This window comes from Branchiostoma floridae, unplaced genomic scaffold (assembly GCF_000003815.2).
Source record: "Branchiostoma floridae strain S238N-H82 unplaced genomic scaffold, Bfl_VNyyK Sc7u5tJ_444, whole genome shotgun sequence".
Lineage (NCBI taxonomy): Eukaryota > Metazoa > Chordata > Leptocardii > Amphioxiformes > Branchiostomatidae > Branchiostoma > Branchiostoma floridae.
Window position 1 is genome coordinate 6,221 of NW_023365855.1, and position 19,009 is coordinate 25,229.

Consider the following 19,009-nt stretch of genomic DNA (forward strand, 5'->3'; position numbering starts at 1 on the left):
CGGTTTTTGTATTTGAAAGGACGCACACCAAAGGGGACTTTTGATGAAATGAAAAAAACTTATGGTGATGATGCCCCATCATATGACCTTGTAAAACGCTGGCATCCTGAATTCAAACAAGGTCGGAAGTCTGTGGAAACAGCTCCCAGACCTGGTCGTCCCTCTTCTGCCATTGATGAGGCATCTGTCGGAGGACCAACCTGGGATGTCCTACAAGAACGGTGTCCAGAGCTACATCAAATGATGGGAGAAATGCAAAACTCTGGGTGGTTCCTATGAAGAGAAAGACTAATAACTGTGCCAAGTTTCATTAATCTCCTGCTATGGGAAATGGGTCAGGGACATTACTTATTGAATGCCCCTCGTACAATGCTTTTATTCAGCGTTTTGTATCACATGATTTCTCCAGATTAGATATAATATAAACTGGCGAAAAAGAACTCGGAGAAATGTTTTTAAAAAAGTACAAATGATATACAATGAATAAACTGAGATGGAATAATCAAGAACACAAAGGTTTATCATGTCTTGACTTATTTTTAAATGTCAACAGAATAACATTTTAGTTTTCATGTTCTTAACCTGTAGATTGAGATTATGGAAGACTTATTTTCAATACATCAAATCGGTTCACTATTTTATAATTTACCATAATGACGTGGCATGATAATGATATTCATTTTGAATAAGTTACATGGCAAATTTAACTTTAAAAAGACAGCAAGTCAAATGTATGGGTTATCTTAGACTCACGCTGAGCCCTGTACAGTGAGCAAAATTGGATTTGTTAACAGCCTTCATTTTATAACTTAAAACTGCATAAGACGTAAAGGTATGAGTTAGTAAACAATAAAATACACAAAACGTAAGAAATTTCGTTCTTTATCTCTGAAATTCGTTGAGTAATCTTTTAAGTCTTTGGCAGCTCATACAAATTGCTGACTTTTAAGTTTTCCGTCGCACTGAGAGCGCGCTGGCGTCGCAGTAGAGATTCCACTAGAGCAGCTTTTTCTGCCATCGCGGCGCTCTCACGGCGATGGGGCAAGTTTGCCATCGCCGTGAGAGCGCCGTCAAGTGGAATGGGGGCCTTAAAAAGCAACCACAAGCTGTGTGCACCGGCATCGCTGGAGCGAATGCGTACATGTCTATATGTGCTTGATGCGTCGGCGGAAACGCTCAGTTGCAAATATATAAAGGGGCGGGGCCGATTCCAAGTTGTCTTGTGCGGTGAGGCCCCCTTTCCACTTGACGGCGCTCTCACGGCGCTCTCGCTGCGATGGAAAATTGGTCAGAGCGCGGTGAGAGCGCCGTCAAGGCCGGAAAAAGCTGCTCTAGTGGAATCTCTCCGGCGACCCCAGCGCGCTCTCACCGCGACGAAAAACACAAATGTCAGCATCTTTTTATGAGCTAGCAAAGGTTCGAAAGATTACTCAACGAATTTCAGAGATAAAGAACGAATATATTGACGCATAGTGTATTTTGGTATCTTTGAAGTCATCCTTTTACGTCTTACATAACATTCAAAGTATAAAATCCAGGCTGTGAACAAATCCAATGTTGGTCACTGTACAGTCACTCAGACTGAAATATACACGTTTGTCATGTAGCTTGTTCACCATAAATGTATTATCATGCCACGTTATAAGTGTAAATCATACAACACTGAAACTTGAAAATAGGACTTCAATAATATAAATGTACACATGAAGACGAAGAAAACCTAAGGTCAGTATGTTGAAATTCAAAAAGAAGTTGAGAAATGATAAACCTTTGTTTCTTTAAACCTTGGTCATTACATCTCAGTTTGTTTTATTGTACATGTTGGACATTTCTCCAGGATCTGTGTCAAATATACTTTTTCACAAACCGCAGTTGAGAGCGCAGAGAGCGCGCGGTGAGAGCACCGTCCTAGCCAAATTGGTATCATAAACCACTGTTGAGAGCTATTGCGCTCGCCGCGCTCGCTGTGCGCTCTGTTGGCGCTCACGGTGCTAGCTGCGCGCTCTCTTGGCGCTCTCTCTGCGCTCATCGTTGGATCGCCGTCCACGGCGCTCTCACGGCGACTGTTTTGAACAGGTTCAAAACAGTCGTGGAGGTGATGGCGACCATGGCCACCATGGCGCTCCCACCGCGCTCTCTGCGCGCTCCCATGGCGACCTTGGCGATCCCACCGCGCTCTCACCGCGCTCTTCCAAATTTGAGGTCGCAGAGAGAGCGCCGTGAGAGCGCCGTCCCAGTGGAAAGGGGTTATAAGGAATATCCTAGACTATATCCTTCCAGCTCGGTATAAGGTGTGGGCTCCAGTACAGAAAATTCAGGTACAGGTACAGACAGAGGCTCAGGTCCAGGTCTGGACCTGAACCTAGACCTTATTGTAAACTGGCAATATTGTAGGCATTGAGATAAAATAGGAATGAGAACGACAATCATGAATATGCGAAGGCGTAACGAACTATGTCAGTTTGCAATGTGTGGGCACGACCAATACCATCTGATTAGCCGTAAATTAGACATTACCCCGGTAGATATTTTGTTCATGCTGTAACATTTCCTTGTTACATTAAGTGTGTCATGTCCATATCAAATTTGATACACAGACAGTCCGCGACATTAGACGGTAAGAAGACCTTACCTGTTGTGGAGGTTACAGCGGCCCCTGCTGTTGACGACAGCACTGTGCTAGTGGCTGCTGTTGAAGTTGTACCAGTAGGAGTTGTTGGTGGAGATGTGGTGGTTTGTATGGCCGTTTTAGATGTGCAGTATAGAGAAGAAAAAAAGAAATGGTTGAGATAAAAGTTCAATCATGATTCTGATCGACCACATTCTAGCAAACACGCTACTTCACATTCATTGTTGGGCGATACGCCAGAGTTGAGGTTACCAAAGAGCACACAGTTCCGTCTTGTCATCGCAGGAGGAATAATCCGCTGAGATCAACATTGACAATATGACTCGTGTTGGATAGGACATGAAGAACCAAACTTTCTTCATTACTTCGCCCGCAATATGCGCTTGGAAAATGCTTGCTTCGTCTCGCATATCCGGTAGAAGTGATTGTGTATATCCTGTCATCCTGACACTCATCAGAAATCTTTATTGACACGACAAAAGTGTAGCGACTTTCGTATGGTCTACATGTATACAAACTACTTCCAGTAAAACTAAACAGACATATATTGATATCCATTGCTAGAAATTCGTTTTGGGGATTAGGTGCACTTGGCATCTAAAATTTCGATGAATCCAAATTGAGCTTCAAATTCTTAAACAAGTAAGTTACTATGACAGACATTTTATTATATATTTCTAACAGTTGGATGTCAAGAATATGGTGCATAATAGTATGTTTAGGTAAACCTACGGAAATATTTGGGTGCACCCAGTGTACACCACAGGCCTGTGTTATTTCGCACGATATTGTGATAGAGAACGTTTTTATGGCTTGTTTTGGCTGCTTTAATTTACGCTGCTTTCTGACCCATCATTGGTGTATCGATTTAGTCGGAACATATCGGAACACGCGAGCCTGTTATGAACCCCCTAAATGACGTGATTTTATGATATACATGTATATTTATTTGAATTATCTTAGACCTTAATACATTTATTCAAGGTACATGGTAAGACGTAATGTTGACACAGAAATGACGCATTATATTTTGGACAGATGAGGACAATGTGGCACTGCACTCAAGTTTGTAACTTGTTATAACATGGCCACATACACGGTACAGACAGAAGGTAGTCTTCTACCACCCCAACCGAAGTCAGGTACCCATTTCTACACCTGGGTGAAGTGAGGAAAGTCGTGTAAAGTCCCTTTCCCAAGGGCACAACGTCGGGGGCACGGCGGGTATCGAACTCGGGACCTCTAGATTCCGAGCCGAATGCTCTACCAGTTACGCCACGCACGACGCCACAAGCCACGCCCCGTTACCAGTCATGGCCTTCATAACGACGATTCGGACGCATACCTTCATTTATCTGACAGATAAATCCCTTGGTCTTGCTGCAGTCTTTTACATGCCAGGAGGATCCGGTCACGTAAAAGCCGACACAACCGTAATCTGATGTCGGGTGCCCGGGGTACCAGTTGGAGAAGTCAAATGACGTCAGTGGTTCGCCGTCCTCGAATACCCACTGCCCATCGCTGTTGCTGTCGGTCAGTCCTAGCCAGCGGCCTCCTACTACTTCTGCTAGATTAGCGAGGAAAGTATTGGTGGCACTGTCCTTCGGCATGGCTAACATCCCATTGTCTGCCGCACACGTCTGTTTAGCTTCGTCGCGCGTCTTCTGCTCAGCAAAACTCTTGTAGCGAACTCCGTTAAAATGAACATAGTCTGCTTTTGGACAACCTGCTAAAGTGAACAAATATTTATCGTACAGCATCGAGTATCAGCAGTGATGATTCAGGTGCAATTGAGATGGTTTGTGTAGACGTCTGGTCTTTAGGAATCCGTTATAAATCATGTAATTGAGGTCAAAAGCTCACCGGGAGTGGTGTGTGGCGTTATTGCTGGATTAGATGTACACAGTGCACATGCTTTGGGTGCTTTACATGTGCTTTTTATGTTGCCGGCATCATTCATTTGGCAGTTTGAAAAGTACATTTTTTTCAATTCAATACTATTTAGTTGGTAGGTTTATCCTATGAAATGGCGGGCTGATGCTCCTGTTTTTAACTATGAACACATGAGTCGGAAACCAAAAAGACCCACGACGGTAGCATAGTACTGACATTGCAGCTTCCTCTTAATTTGTAAACTATAAAGTCGTCGATATGTTTTGCACAATTCAATTCATTCGGCTACTTTTTTTTTTGAAGAAGATTTTGACATGGACATCACAACAATTTCGATGACGTGAACAATCTATCTAACCAACTCAGGTCTAGTTTCAGCAGATTCTCTTCCCGAAGTCTTCTTGCCAGATATAACCATGAAGATAGGACAATTATGGATTTCCTTTAATTTTCTGCTTGTTGATGGATCTTTGTTCAATGAAAGACTGAGTAAACTGGCTATATTTTATACCTTGGAATAAAACCAGAATGTTAAAGGCACCCACGAATCCTCAATGACGCATTAAACTGGACAGTGTGGAATTTAAGGGCACGGTAAAGACTATATAATAAGTGTTTAATCGAAAATTAGATGTTTACACCGTAATTGATAATGTTATTTCCTGTTACCCTGAAGTCATGCTCATTTTAGATTTGATACATGGACGACACCTTGACATAACAATTGTACAGCGCTATACCTGTTGTGGTTGTTGTTGTAGGAGTCGTTGGCGGAGTTGTAGTGGTTTGCACGGCTGTTGTAGATGCCCAGTGTAGAGAAATAACAGAAAAGGTTGAGATACAAATTCGATCATGATTCGGGCCATATTCTACCAAATGCATTACTTCAAGACAAGTTGTATGACACTCATCAGTTGAGCAGTAGGTACAACGTTGGTAGATTATATATGATAGTGGTTGTGAGCATAGAAGTTGGCATTTAAATTGTAGATATCTCAGTTTTTACGAGCTCTTGTACCAAACTCCGCTAAAATGAACATAGTCTGCTTTTGGACAACCTGCAGTATTTAACCGTATCAATCTAGTCTGGTCATATCAGAACACGGGAGTTAAACGTACTTTTATATTCATTTATACCATCTTAGACCATAATAGACATGTTCAAGATACATAGTTAGACGTAATGTTGACGCAGAAATGACGCGATAGATTTCCCTCCGTGGTCGAGGCATCACTGTATTCCACGAATGAGGCCCAATTTATACTATCTATTACGAGTACTCATTGCCCCGTTAACAGCTATGCCTATGGCCCTCATGTGTGCCATTAGGATGATCCCGGCGCATACCTTCATATATCTGACAGATGAATCCCTTGAGCTTGCTGCAGTCTTTTGCATCCCATCTGGATTCGGTCCTCATATATCCGACACAGTCAACTGGTCCCGGTTCATCGGGGTACCAGTTGGAGTAGTCGGATGACGTCAGCGTTTGGCCGTCCTCAAATACCCACTGCCCATCGCTGTTGGCTCTACTCAGCCCTAGCCAGCGACCATTTACTCCTTCTAGATTAGCGAGGAAAGTATTGGTGGCATTGTCCTTCGGTATGGCTAACATCCCGCCGTCTGCGGCACACGTCTGTTTAGCATCGCCCCACGTCTTCTGCTCAGCAAAGCTCTTGTAGCAAACTCCGTTAAAATGAACGTAGTCTGCTTTTGGACAACCTGCTAAAATTGATTAATTAACGTACAGCATCGATGATCAGCGGAGAGGATCATGTTGCAATTGAGGCGGTTTGTGTAGACCTCCGTCTAGGAATCCGTTATTTGATGTTTAAAACCCCCTCGGAAGCGGTGTGCACCCTAATTGCTGGATTAGATGTGCACAGCGTATATGAGTGTTTATATTTGCTTCATAAGTCGCCGGCATTGATCATTCATTAGGCACTTTGAAAAGTATTTTTCTCAAATCAATACTATCTAGTCGGTATACATATCCTTTGAATACATGAGTCGGAAACCGACATAACCCTCGACGGTAGCATGGTATCGATATTACTGCTTCCGACCAACTTGTAAGTTCTAAAGTCTCTAATGTTTTGTACAATTCATTCAGCTACTCTTTCTCTACAAGAAACGTTTTTGGCATGAACTTCACGACAATTTCCTTACTTGAAATGCTATTAACAGACTATCCAAGCAACACACAGATTTGGCTTTAACTGAATTTCTTCCCGATAAATCCATGCAGATAAACCAATTCTGGATTTCGGTTCCTTCTCTGGTTGTTGATGGGGCTTTGTTCAAAATATTGATAAAAATTCTTAGTAAACTGGCTAAATTGAAATAAAACCAGACTGATAGGGGTTATTCCTACGAATGCTCAATGGCGCATTAAACTGTGCAATGTAAGGGCACGATGAAGACTACAAAATAGGTTTTTAATTGAAAATTACTTGAGTAGATGTTTACACCGTAATATGTCATGTTATTTACTGTTACCATGAAGTCATTCTCATTTTAATATTGATACATGTACGACACTACTGCATAAGAATCGTACAGCGCCATACCTGCTGTAGTGGTTGCTATAGGAGTCGTTGGCGGAGGTGTGGTGGTCTGCACGGCTGTTGGAGACATAAGAGAGAAAGTTGAGGTACAAATTCAATCACGATACGGACCATATTTTAGTAAATGCATTACTTCACACCAAGCTGTACACAAGTGCCATCAACTCATGATGGCATTTGAATAGTCGAGGCAACGTTGGCAAATTAGATGATAGTGTACATAGAAATTTACATTTAAATTGTAGAGATTATTGTTGCTACGAGAAGGCACATACTCGTAACAATCCTTAAACATATCAATAAGTTCTCACATATCATTAACGTGTTTGGAACATTATGTTTAAGATTCAGCTGGGGGTTAAAACAATACACAATACCGTCTCAAAGTGACCGCAAACGATTGCTTATATTGCTATAATACAAACTGTAGATTTCAGGAGAAATAAGCTGAGCAACGGCATGGTTGCAGGCATCGAACCGTAAAAGCACGTAACTATTTCCTATTACTGAATAGCGTGAATTCTTTCGAAGGTGATATGTGTACATTTATTTTCTTAAGACATCAATGAAGCACACTTGATTCTCTTAAAGACGTACGTTTCTTAAACGTACCTGTTTCGCAGATGTATTTAAAGGTGCTACTGCACGATGCGTCCGACCACAGGTTTCTGCGTTGACTGTTAAGGTTTGTTCCATACACAAGATGGGAACAGCTCCCGGATCCGGGTTCGTCAGGCGCCCAGGCAGCGAATTCACCAAGCGCCGCGTCCTGGCCGTCCACCCATGTCCCGTCTGGTCTACTTAATCCCAGCCAAAAATTCTGATTTCTGTGATATGTAATAAAGAAATAACATTTCCATTCCACATACGTTTCCATATACGTTTTAATATAAGACCTTCGAACGATAAACACACGTGCTAGAGGTTGTTGGACAAGGTAAGAGATATCTTTCAACCTGAAAGAGGAACAAGGTGTTCGTGTCAAGTTAGCACCAAAGAAAACATGCTGAAGTGATAACACTTCAAATCGGTACAAAGGAGGCCTATTGACAACCACAACCCATGTTTTACAGTATACAGGAGCTGAAATGCCTGTTCGTACAATATCTATCAGAGTATGAAAGACATGATTCTTACGATATACAGTTCTTGTAAAACACCAGATATTCCTGTTCGTTCCAGTCCCTCGGCACGGCGACCATTCCTCCAACCGCGGCACACCTCGTTTGAGCCGTGGCGTAGTCAACAAGCTCGTTAGATGTTGCCGTGTACGTTTTGTTATTGGGAAGATTGATGAAATCATTTGTTGGGCAACTTTCGGGGAGATCCCAACCTGCAAAAACGGAAATATCGAAGACATTTTCCCCGGCAATCTGTCTTGTCACTTGACGTTGGGCCATCACCTTAATTGACATGTTTTGTAAAATGGGAAGTGTTAAAGTGGTACTATTGCCAAAACGCTTACCTTATGTAGATACAAAAGTCGCCGATATTGAACCCATGATCTGAAAACATCTATCATCACAGTAGTTTTATGGGTTTATTTTGAAATTAGAAAGTCAACGCAGTGTAAAGGAGTATTTCAGCTTATTTCAATAGAAACGACAGCGAAGGTACATCACGGAGTCTAAAGGATGTGGTTTGTTTTAACCGACAATGATATACAACCTGTTTTTTTCTACTTTTTAATCCACCTAAACAGTGCTAAACAACGTCAATTGTATGAGGTGTTTTCCATCTAGAAATGTTCTTGAGTCTTTTACACGTTTATTGACATTGACATTGCATGACAGACAGTCAGGGCTATCCAACTAGCCAATGGCGTTTACAAAACCCTGTTGATGAATACCTCGGGAACAAACTCGCTGTTACTTTTCCACCTACTTCACTGTTAAAAGGAAGTTGATATATGGCCTTTGGTTACATAATGGCCTTCGTGAAAGCCAGAGAGGAAATAATTGTACTGTTGGATTAGAAGCTGAATAAGCCGGCTTTCCAATTTTACAAATTAGGATGCGACAGTGAAGTCGGTTTCGGGGACGGAACATGCATCGGATTGAGTTGACTGCAGTTTTGTTGACCTTCTTTAGACGCAATTTAAACGAGGGTGTAAAAAGCTGATAAACCCTATTTCTTTGGTTTACAATACATACTCGTTTGTTGTACTTCTCTATAACACCCACGACAGCCACCATGTACAAATATTTTACTTATCCACAGGAGATCTGAATAAAATGGCCACGACCGTAGACTGCACTGATAAGCTGGACTTATGTGCTAAAAATAGGATTCCGTTTCTCACCGTCACAGTTTAGCCCATCTCCGTTAAGCGTCTGTCCGAGGTGACAGGAACACTGGAAGCTGCCCTCAGTGTTGGTGCAGACGTGCTCACATCCCCCGTTAGCGTCAGCACACTCGTCAATATCTGTTGTTAATTGAATAGGAAGTCAAATGATAGATACATTCACTTATTTATCCATTTATTTCAATCTGTATCCTTTACCCAGGGTAACTACTTCAGTGACATACGTACTGCTTTCCATGGAGGCCCTGAGTGTACACAAAGTCATGATGATAATATATATATCTATATCTATATATCTATATATCTATATATTTATATATCTATATATCTATATATCTATATATCTATATATATATCTATATATATATAGATATATATATTGTATCTTGAAGACGAGACACATTTTTTACTAGAGTGTACATTATATGAATACGAACGCCAATCCCTATTTAATACTTTACAAAGAGACAATATCTGTAAGAAAATGTCAAAACAAGACTTGTTTAAGTACTTGATGTTATGCAAGGACGATCATGCTATCGACACAATATGTAAATATGTCTCCATGTGTTTCAAAAAGAGAGAAGAACATGTTAGAAGCAGCCATTAGAGATTGTAACACATAGTGCCTTAGTTCCTTTTCCATTTAGACTAGTTTAAAACCATTGTAGTAGTCTAGTTTCTTTTTTCCTCTGCATCCATAAGACCATATGTGGTCCCTTTGTGCATTTAGCCCTCGGGCATGAATATGCAATAAAGATTATCATATATATCTATATCTATATCTATATCTATATCTATATATATATATATATATATATATATAGAGAGAGAGAGAGAGAGAGAGAGAGATAACAAGGCATCATCATCATCAAATAGAAAAGTCGGTACCAAGTCGTATAGTACAATCAGAGGTCAGAGGTCAGCACATGTCTTGACAAGAGTCACATGAACACTTGAACGAAGGATTTAGCCCCCATCTGATTACAGCATTAATTCCACCATTTTTGGGAAATGTGGAAATAAAAATCTTTTAAACTTTTCACTGATGTCAAATGATGCTGGCATTATGGTTCTCACAGTACGCATGCATCGCTTCCATGTTCACCAACATTTGGTGTTTTCCTCCACCCACAGTGCCATTCGACAGTAACCCACAACCTTTTACTGAGATACGCAAAAAGGCCTTCGTCTATATGTAGTGTATCACGCAACGTATTCAGATCTAACCTACTGGAGTGATGATTTGAAATGAAACGAGTGTTAGAAATGATAATAAAGATCTTGCTTACCATCACATGAGGCACCGTCATCGTTCAAGTTGTAGCCAGTTTGACAGGAACATGAGTAACTTCCCTTTGTATTTGTGCAATTCTGTGAACATCCACCATTTCCTGTGGCGCACTCGTCAACATCTTTGGCAAGAAAATGGGGATAGAAATACAGCTCAAAATTATGCGATGCTACCGTACATTATGTACACGTATGTATGGAAACCAAAGATAAATGCTATATTGCATTTCAACTTCAGTATTCCCAAACACATTTAGAAGGAATGCATTCAATTAGTTATCGCTGATGTTTGCAAATATCAGTTATTGCTAATGTTTACAAATACTGTCCCGTTAATCACTTGTTTCCTCAATGGTGCGCGCGCGCGTGCGTGCAAGAGAGAGTGGACGAGCTTTATGATTCTTTATAGTGGATAGTGGAGCTGATTTTCTCGGAAGTAATAAACTGTTTTCAGTCATAAACACCAAACATCTACTTACCACACTGATAGGAGACCTCCAGGTACTCGGTTTCGTCGGGACACGGATCACCGTATGCTGAAGTGCTGGCGACAACTTGACATCCCTGTTGGTTGTCACAGGCGCTGCGAACTGTTGATGTAGCGGTGCTGCTGGTGCAGTACGTCTGTGAGCTGGAGGAACTACAGAACCAACCGTGGACCCGACCGAACATGGCGAAGCTTGTGAAAGGGACTCTTCCGGCTGGACAGGACAACGTAACTGTAGCATCCTCGCAACCACGTATCACGTATGCTGCAAAAGGAGACAAAATTTTAGTCAACATTGGTTGTAGCGACATCTTCCTGCTTTCAAAGTTGGAATCGGCCAGGTAGGAACGTTTCCAACGTAACTGTAGCATCCTCGCAACCACGTATCAAGTATGCTGTAAAATGAGTCAAACGAGTTTTTTTTAGTCAACATTGGTTGTAGCGACATCTTCCTGCTTCCAAAATTGGAATCGGCCAGGTAGGAACGTTTCCTTAGTTTATACTTCTTAAACATAGCTCTATATAGACAACAATGAAAGGAACAGCAACGAAGAAAGAATAGCATGTAAATGGATGATAACTCATAACTGTACAAAGACAATACGGTGTCCCGAAAAGGGTTTGCTTCGACGTCATTGCATGGGTTTTGTCAAGCTAAATGTATTAGAATTTTTCAACAACGTATTTTTTCAACGGTTACCGGTTGACAATCAAACTAATCGAGTCATCACAACACATGTAATAAGAAGAGACTACCTGGAATTATGGACCCGTTTGCTGGTGGCTGTATCTGCCCGAATGTAGCCCGAAACCCTGCCGCCTCCAGTGAAGAGTTGCTGACAAAGGTAACGTGCATCAAGTTACCCGTACTGTTCACAACGCCAGGGTTACCCTCGCAGAACCTGCCCAGCAGTACCGAGCTTTGGCTGCTCCCGTCATACACCGCGACATAATCCGATAGGCAGTCCCCGTCGTCGGCTAGGTCAAATGTCAGGAAGGTCAATGACACTGCCATTCCAGAAGGTGCTTCAATGGTCCAGCTGCACAGACTGTCACTGCTGTAGTTCCTCCATCCATGATCTCCACTGGTTATCGTGCCATTGGTAGCCATGGTAACATAGGAGGGCTTGGCGCCATTGCAGTGGTAGGTCGGCTCCGCTATGGACACTGCACTGCTTTCTTCTGAAACTTATTCCCCAGTCATCATGTTACAACAACAGGCAGTATTTTTTACATATGTGTGCCTCTTTCTTTATAGTAGTCATCAAACAATGTCTATCTAGGTAAATCGCAATCAATCAACCAATCAATCAATCAACCAACCGATTTATGAATGAACTATCTAATCAACAAGCTAACCAATCTATCAAAAATATTGAATGCAAACGTTAAAATTACCTCTCGCACAAAGAGCGTACTTGTTGCTCAGTGAATTGCCTGCCAAACACCACGATGACGACGACACTCCGCATGCGCCATCATTGGTTCGCCATCCTCGTATAGCAACAAAATTGTCATACAGAGGTGCGCATAACTTTGGCGAGAGTGTACCACATAGATAATGCGCAAGAAGTTGTTGAGGCTTTTCATCTGAAGAAATGTCGGTGCCCATCGGTATGGTTTGGCAGTAGGAATGCCAATAACCCGTATTAGACTCTTCGTTAGCCTTGTAGCACAATGGTTGCATCCCCTGGGATTCGCAGGCGGTTTGTAGGTTGGCGCTCAGCATGGATCCGCTCACGGGCACTTTGTAGATGTCAAATCCGTAAAAAGAAGGCATCAGCAGAGAAAATTCTGAAGAGAAAGAAAATCGAGAACGGTATGTTATTCAAGGAGTCAGTGTTTATATAATACATATAACTACATGTATATACATTTTATATGACATCCGCGCACGCATCAAACTTTGTCCATTAAAAATTGACCATACTGTAAATCGTACAACGCAGAATTAGCACATATATGCCGTAAATTGAAAAAAAAAATGTCGGGAAACGGATAGTAATGTCATGGAATACTAAGGGGAATTCCAAAGTTAAAGAAGATGTCAAAAAATGAAAAGAATCTATTGTTCGGCATATTGATATGTTTAGTCATTTGTTCAACCTCCCTTACTAATAAGATTTCATACCGAAGACAACTTTTGGGCCAAACTTTTCTTATTCGCAGGCTCGTTTCAGTTTTATCTAAGCTTCTCAGAAGAAGTGAACAATGTAATAAAATCAACATGGCCTTAATGGTAGTCAAGGAGTGCGCTCTAAACCGGTACGTAGATCAACACATACTATTCAATTAGTTAATTTTTCTGTACAATGATAGAGGTAGTCACGGTATTTTATGATTAATATAACAGTTTTCTGTTCTCGGATGTAGGTTTCAGTTTGTTGTTAGTCATGTGTGTCTTTATTTTTGTATGGTGGCCATGATTTTCTTTCTGTATAAGTATGTTATTTATCAACAGCAAAAGACTGATTTTCAAACACTGACTATGTTTTTTCAACGTACCAAGCTGACGTTTACATACTTGTTCGACAGGGAAATCTAAAGTCTCCGGTACTACCAAATCATGTGGAGTATCCGGCATACTTACTACCGAAACGGGCTATCCTAACACTGACTATGCTATTTGAACGTACCAAGTTGACGTTTACATACTATTTACATACCTTTCCGACAGGGAAATCTAAACTCCCCGGCACTGCCGAATCCTGTAGAGTACCCGAGGTACTCAATACTGAGCGGGTCAGGGTCCTGCCACTGCATGAATGGGCTGCTTTCTCCATCGCGACCTACAGCAATGGTTCCATCTTCCGTCCAGGAGATCCTGAAGCCTCTGTACTCATCGGCAGATACTATGCCTGATAAAGACATAAATCTTTAAAACGAGCAAGTTCATGTATGTTATATGCTTGAATACATGAAGATGCTGCTTTCATTTTTTTTTATCTCCATTGGTGACGCATCATCATTTTTCTGGATTCCAGCAAAACGAAAAAGAATAAAAACCAGGCTTTTTGTTTGGATTCCCGGGGCCGGAGGGGGTGCTCCTTCAAAACAGCTTGGGTTACGATTACCTAGTTTGAGGGGATGATGTACTCGGAAGTTTTATAATTTTCGTAACTTTGGCAACGTTATGGCGTAATGTGACGTAATTATAATTATTGTCATATTTTGGGCTAAATTGTCTGGGACTCGGCACTAAGGTAGAGCACGGGGTTAAAATGCTATTGAAGCCATCTGATTGTACAAGATACCGGTCATATACACGCTTTTCTGTACTCTACCCTCGTGCCAAGTTCCATTCAATTTGGACTCCAAATTGTGTCCATTGGAAATTTTGACAGCAGAAAGAGACGGAGGATTATTTCATCAATACCTGAGCTAAATATTGAAATACAAATACAGGAGTGAGATATAAAACTGAACATGTATTTACTTGGCGTAGATGCTGTTACTTTTGCTTCGCCTTGCGGCGCACGACGAATAACAGACTCCGTGTTGCCCCAACCACCGAAGACGATCTCGTACATGTCGTCGAGAGAAGCTCCTTGCGAAGACAAGGCAATGTGTACGTCACTGTTGGCCTTAACACTAAAGGTCAAGGGTGATGACCAAGGAAGCGCGACGTCCCACTGGTAAGACTTGACATCACCGGTACTTCTAGAGTGTTCACACGCTGGTAAAAGTATAACGAGGTTGATAAGAATCACAAACATTTTGTGAAAATGATACAGCGGCGTTCTTTAACAACGACAAATAGATGAAGGCTGAAGTGAAGATAGCAGTAACACAAACGTGGACGTATTGTTAAATACGCGGCGTCGGCTATGGCTTAACAGTCCCATTCAATAACGACAGTATCTGCCAAGCTTAAATTCTGTAGGCCTACTCTCTATTGTGTTATTTGGTAGATGCATATCAAAGTTGTCAATTAACAGTAATAAATCCCATAGTAAATATCGCGACACTAGTTCAATGTGAACCAGTCGGAATTATCCCCAGGAAGACGGTCACCGAAAGGTCGGTGAGAATAGAAAATGGTTGTGTAAAAGAGTCTCTTTAACTAAAAAAAATTGAACCAATTTGAGTATTTAGCAGAAGTAGGAGAAGAAGAAACACCACAAAAAACAAACAATATATTTTCCTAACCATCCATACTGTATTATGGCAACAATAATATTCCCCTCCACACTGTAGTATGGAGTGAAATATAAAAAACATCATACTTCCCTGCTGGTGTGTGTCAAATATGGTTATTTTACAAAGGAGAAAGGAAACCAGTTGGCAAAGAATGTCTGTATCACCATGTAATTGTACACGTTTACATACCTACCAGTAATGTGTGTCAAATATGGTTACTGTACAGAGTGGAAAGGAAACCAATTGGCAAAGAATGTCTGTATCAACACGTACACGAACCACTTTGACAGCAGAAGCGCACTTCATAGTCCAGGCAGGATCCGTCGCTCTGGTCGGAGTTCTTGCAGACAAAACCAGCCGTCGTGTCATATGACTCGAACCGCTGTCCCGTCTGGGAAGCCTCCACGTGTGTTCCGATGACACGGGCCTGGATAGCCGAAGGGTCGGAGCAGATTTGTCCAGGATTCCCCTCCCGAATGTTGGACAACGATTCGTTGTCAGCGGTACCGCTGGGATCGTCACGGTCAAACCAATTGGTCCAACTGGTACACTGGTAGGCTGAAACAGCGAAAGCAATATGTTTCAACTAGTCGTACAAAATGTTAAACGTTACATTTAATCAATACCATTTGCGAACATTAGCATTTACTAATGGCCGACATTTGCCCGTAAGCAAACACATTCCATCTCCCTCCGAATAGATAATGGACTATTCCACTTCGCCTTTTTGCAGAAATAGACCATCCAAAAACATCCCGCTCGATCGATTAAAAATGGACACCCTTTACAAAATGGACTCTTCATGTCACCCAAATTCCAGGTCATTTGGCTTTCATATCCTGACGCATGAATTTGATATATACATTTGGGGTCTAAATGGTCCAAATCTCAATTTAAGTTTTGCGTCCATAACGTAAAACAGAGTGAAATATGATAAAAATACACAATGACACCATAAAGGCCGACATTTGCTCGAGAGCAAATACGTTGTATTTCAATCCATCTCCCTCCAAAGCAAAAATTGACTGTTCCATATCAACATAGAAAATTTTGTTTTAATAGTTTTGGTGATAGCAATTCTTAAGATTGGGTGTATGTTTTCTGTTACACTTTGTATATAATGATTCAACAAAATGACCTGTAGTTACCTGAACGCCCGTAGAGTTGGATCTCGGCGATGTATGGCTCCTGGCCGTGTGACGTTTGCGTGATGTCCACTTGCCAATAGCGACTCAGCGCCACAAACCCTGTAAACGCCTTCACTTGCCTACCAGCTAAGCTGGAAAAGGAAGTGACGTCACTCCAACTTCCTGCTGGGTTTACCGCGGTCTTGATGGTGAAAGCGGCAATGTGATGAGTGGCTGCATCGTCTTCCTCGTAGCTCACCACTCGGATTTTGGACAGCCAATAGTAATCTTGCAAATCAAAAGTGACGAAGTAGTTGTTGTCTGTCACACCTGTTGGCCGCCAGTAGGTGAGAAGGTTTCCGTCCAGCGTCTTGGACGCGTCATACACAGTCCCGCCGTCATCGTGGGGGGTCCCGGCTGAGCTGATCACTGAGCCGAAGTCCAACGTTAGCCACCCAGCGTCATTTCCTTTCACAAAGGCAATCCAGAACTAGTTAAGCCATTCATTTTATTTGATATGATCAAGCGACTACATGCGGAAAACATTCTGTTAAATTACCGCTTAATGAGTGAATGCAAAAATAAACAATCATTGGTAGAACGTCGGGCTGTCCAAAGCGTGCCGAGTCAATGTCATTGTCAGTAACCTTCCTGGCTAAGTCTTTGATTCTTCTACTATAAAGGATCGGGACTAGGGCTCAATTCGTCTCCGCGAGAACTTTTAACAGTCATGTCCATTAAGATTAAATCACATCTTAAGGTACCTTTTTGTTTTTGAATGGGATGAACTTGATATCGGAGTTAGGTTTTAGTTAGGACGGGCAAGCTTATCGGAGTTTTTCTATTTTTCATGAAAGACAAGCGGTTTTGTTTGGCAAATTTCTTACCTTGAAATTCGTACACTTCTAATTCACACAGCGTGAGATGCTGTGTCTTGTCTATCAGCTGTACAGACACGTAACGGCCAGTGATTGGCTGATCGCAGTCGACGGTGATGCTTCGACTTTCCGGTGGATCGTCCAGCTGATTGGTCGTTCTCCCACAAATAGAATTCTGGGATATATCCGAATTCTCTCCAACGCGAACCTGGAAGTCTTCAAGCCGATTTCCTGTGGTGTTACATAAAAAAGGCGGTGTATCTAAAACTTGTACGTTCATATCTGTTGCGACATTTGTACTTTCTATAATGAACAAAAGAAAGCTTACTAGTATTGATCAATGTTATCTAATGATTTTTAACAAACCGACCATAGATAAACCCATACAGTCCTACATTTTCACGATTACCAAGAAGCGAGAAGAAGACGAACTTCTGTGTTAGACTAGATCTTTTATGTATATTACATACATATGTTTTTTGTCTGTTGTGACCTGTACTTAGCTCGGTTTGGCAAAAATGTACAATAAAGGTCTTCATTCATATTATAATAAGTTGTCACTTCTTTGGTTACGCAGCTGTGAGAATTGCAAAAGGACCGGAATGTCGAGATGCAAATGCAACATCGAATATAAGTGCCCAAATCGACCACAAGCGGCGTAAAAACATTCTGTTTACTTTGAACGTTGAATCGGACGACCCAAATGTGCAAAACTGTAACCCCCCCCCTGAAAAAAAAAATTTGCTTCCGTACCCACTATGTTCCTGTTCAGCAGACGTACTCTTACGATGACGTAACTTCCACCCAAATCCAACTTCCACCACGGTTCGGCGTTTGCCTCAGTGTGAGAACAATGGGGTACATCCACGACCGGTCCTTTGTATCCATTCACCGCATTCGACGCTACCCAGGTGCTTGGATAAGTACTAATCTGTGTCGCCAGATTTCCAACAGCGATGTTGTTACCTACATAAAGAAGAGAAAGGACATTGAAGATCCTTTTTTTACATGCATGTAGATCTACTACGCCAACATTGCCAAGAAGAAGGAAGGAAGGAAGGAGCCTACCGAAGCGTTAAGATGGTATCTTACTGCACACGGGGCACCGGTGCGGCACTGTGGGGTTCGAAAGATTACTCAACGAATTTCAGAGATATAACAACGAATTTTCTTACGTTTTGTGTGTTTTATTGTCTTCTAAGTCATACTTTTACGCATTACGCAATATCTAGATTATATAAAAAATATTGGACACAACAGTGCCAAAGTAAACGAACCCTTCAGTGCCGCACCGGTCCCCAAGTGCAGTGAGATACCACCTTTAGCATAACCAACCCAATAGAATATTGATGGATGACGAGGGTACATATGCGTTACCCAATCTCGGTTAACTTTGTAAAATGCTGCAGGCATCGAGGAGAGACGTCTCGAGGTACGAGTCAGTCTGTCAGTTTTATTCTCGTATCAAGTCTCAGGGAGTGGGTCTTTCTCAGCACAAAGTCTCGGATACGATCATGGCAAAATTACAATTATCAACTCTGATGATGCTAAAGAAATGTTTACTATTATCTGCCATGTAGTAGAGTTACTCAACCCTAATTTATTTCTAGTTTTATATGTCAAACTATCTTGACTAACTTAGTCTAGCTTATTCTTCTCTTTCAATCTCATAATCCTCTAACGGCTAGT

General features: G+C 41.7%; 1 protein-coding gene across 1 annotated transcript; it reads right to left on the reverse strand.

Annotated features, from left to right (window-relative positions):
- Positions 1-4,835: 4,835 nt before the first annotated feature.
- Positions 4,836-12,328, reverse strand: LOC118408822. Its single transcript, XM_035809677.1, has 9 exons — positions 11,932-12,328; positions 11,168-11,440; positions 10,688-10,810; positions 9,393-9,515; positions 8,228-8,423; positions 7,703-7,917; positions 7,094-7,147; positions 5,871-6,248; positions 4,836-5,316 (listed from the first exon to the last, which is right to left on the reverse strand). The coding sequence occupies exons 1-9, from the start codon at positions 12,284-12,286 to the stop codon at positions 5,210-5,212; spliced, it is 1,824 nt and encodes a 607-aa protein (XP_035665570.1). The 5' UTR covers positions 12,287-12,328; the 3' UTR covers positions 4,836-5,209.
- Positions 12,329-19,009: the final 6,681 nt, after the last annotated feature.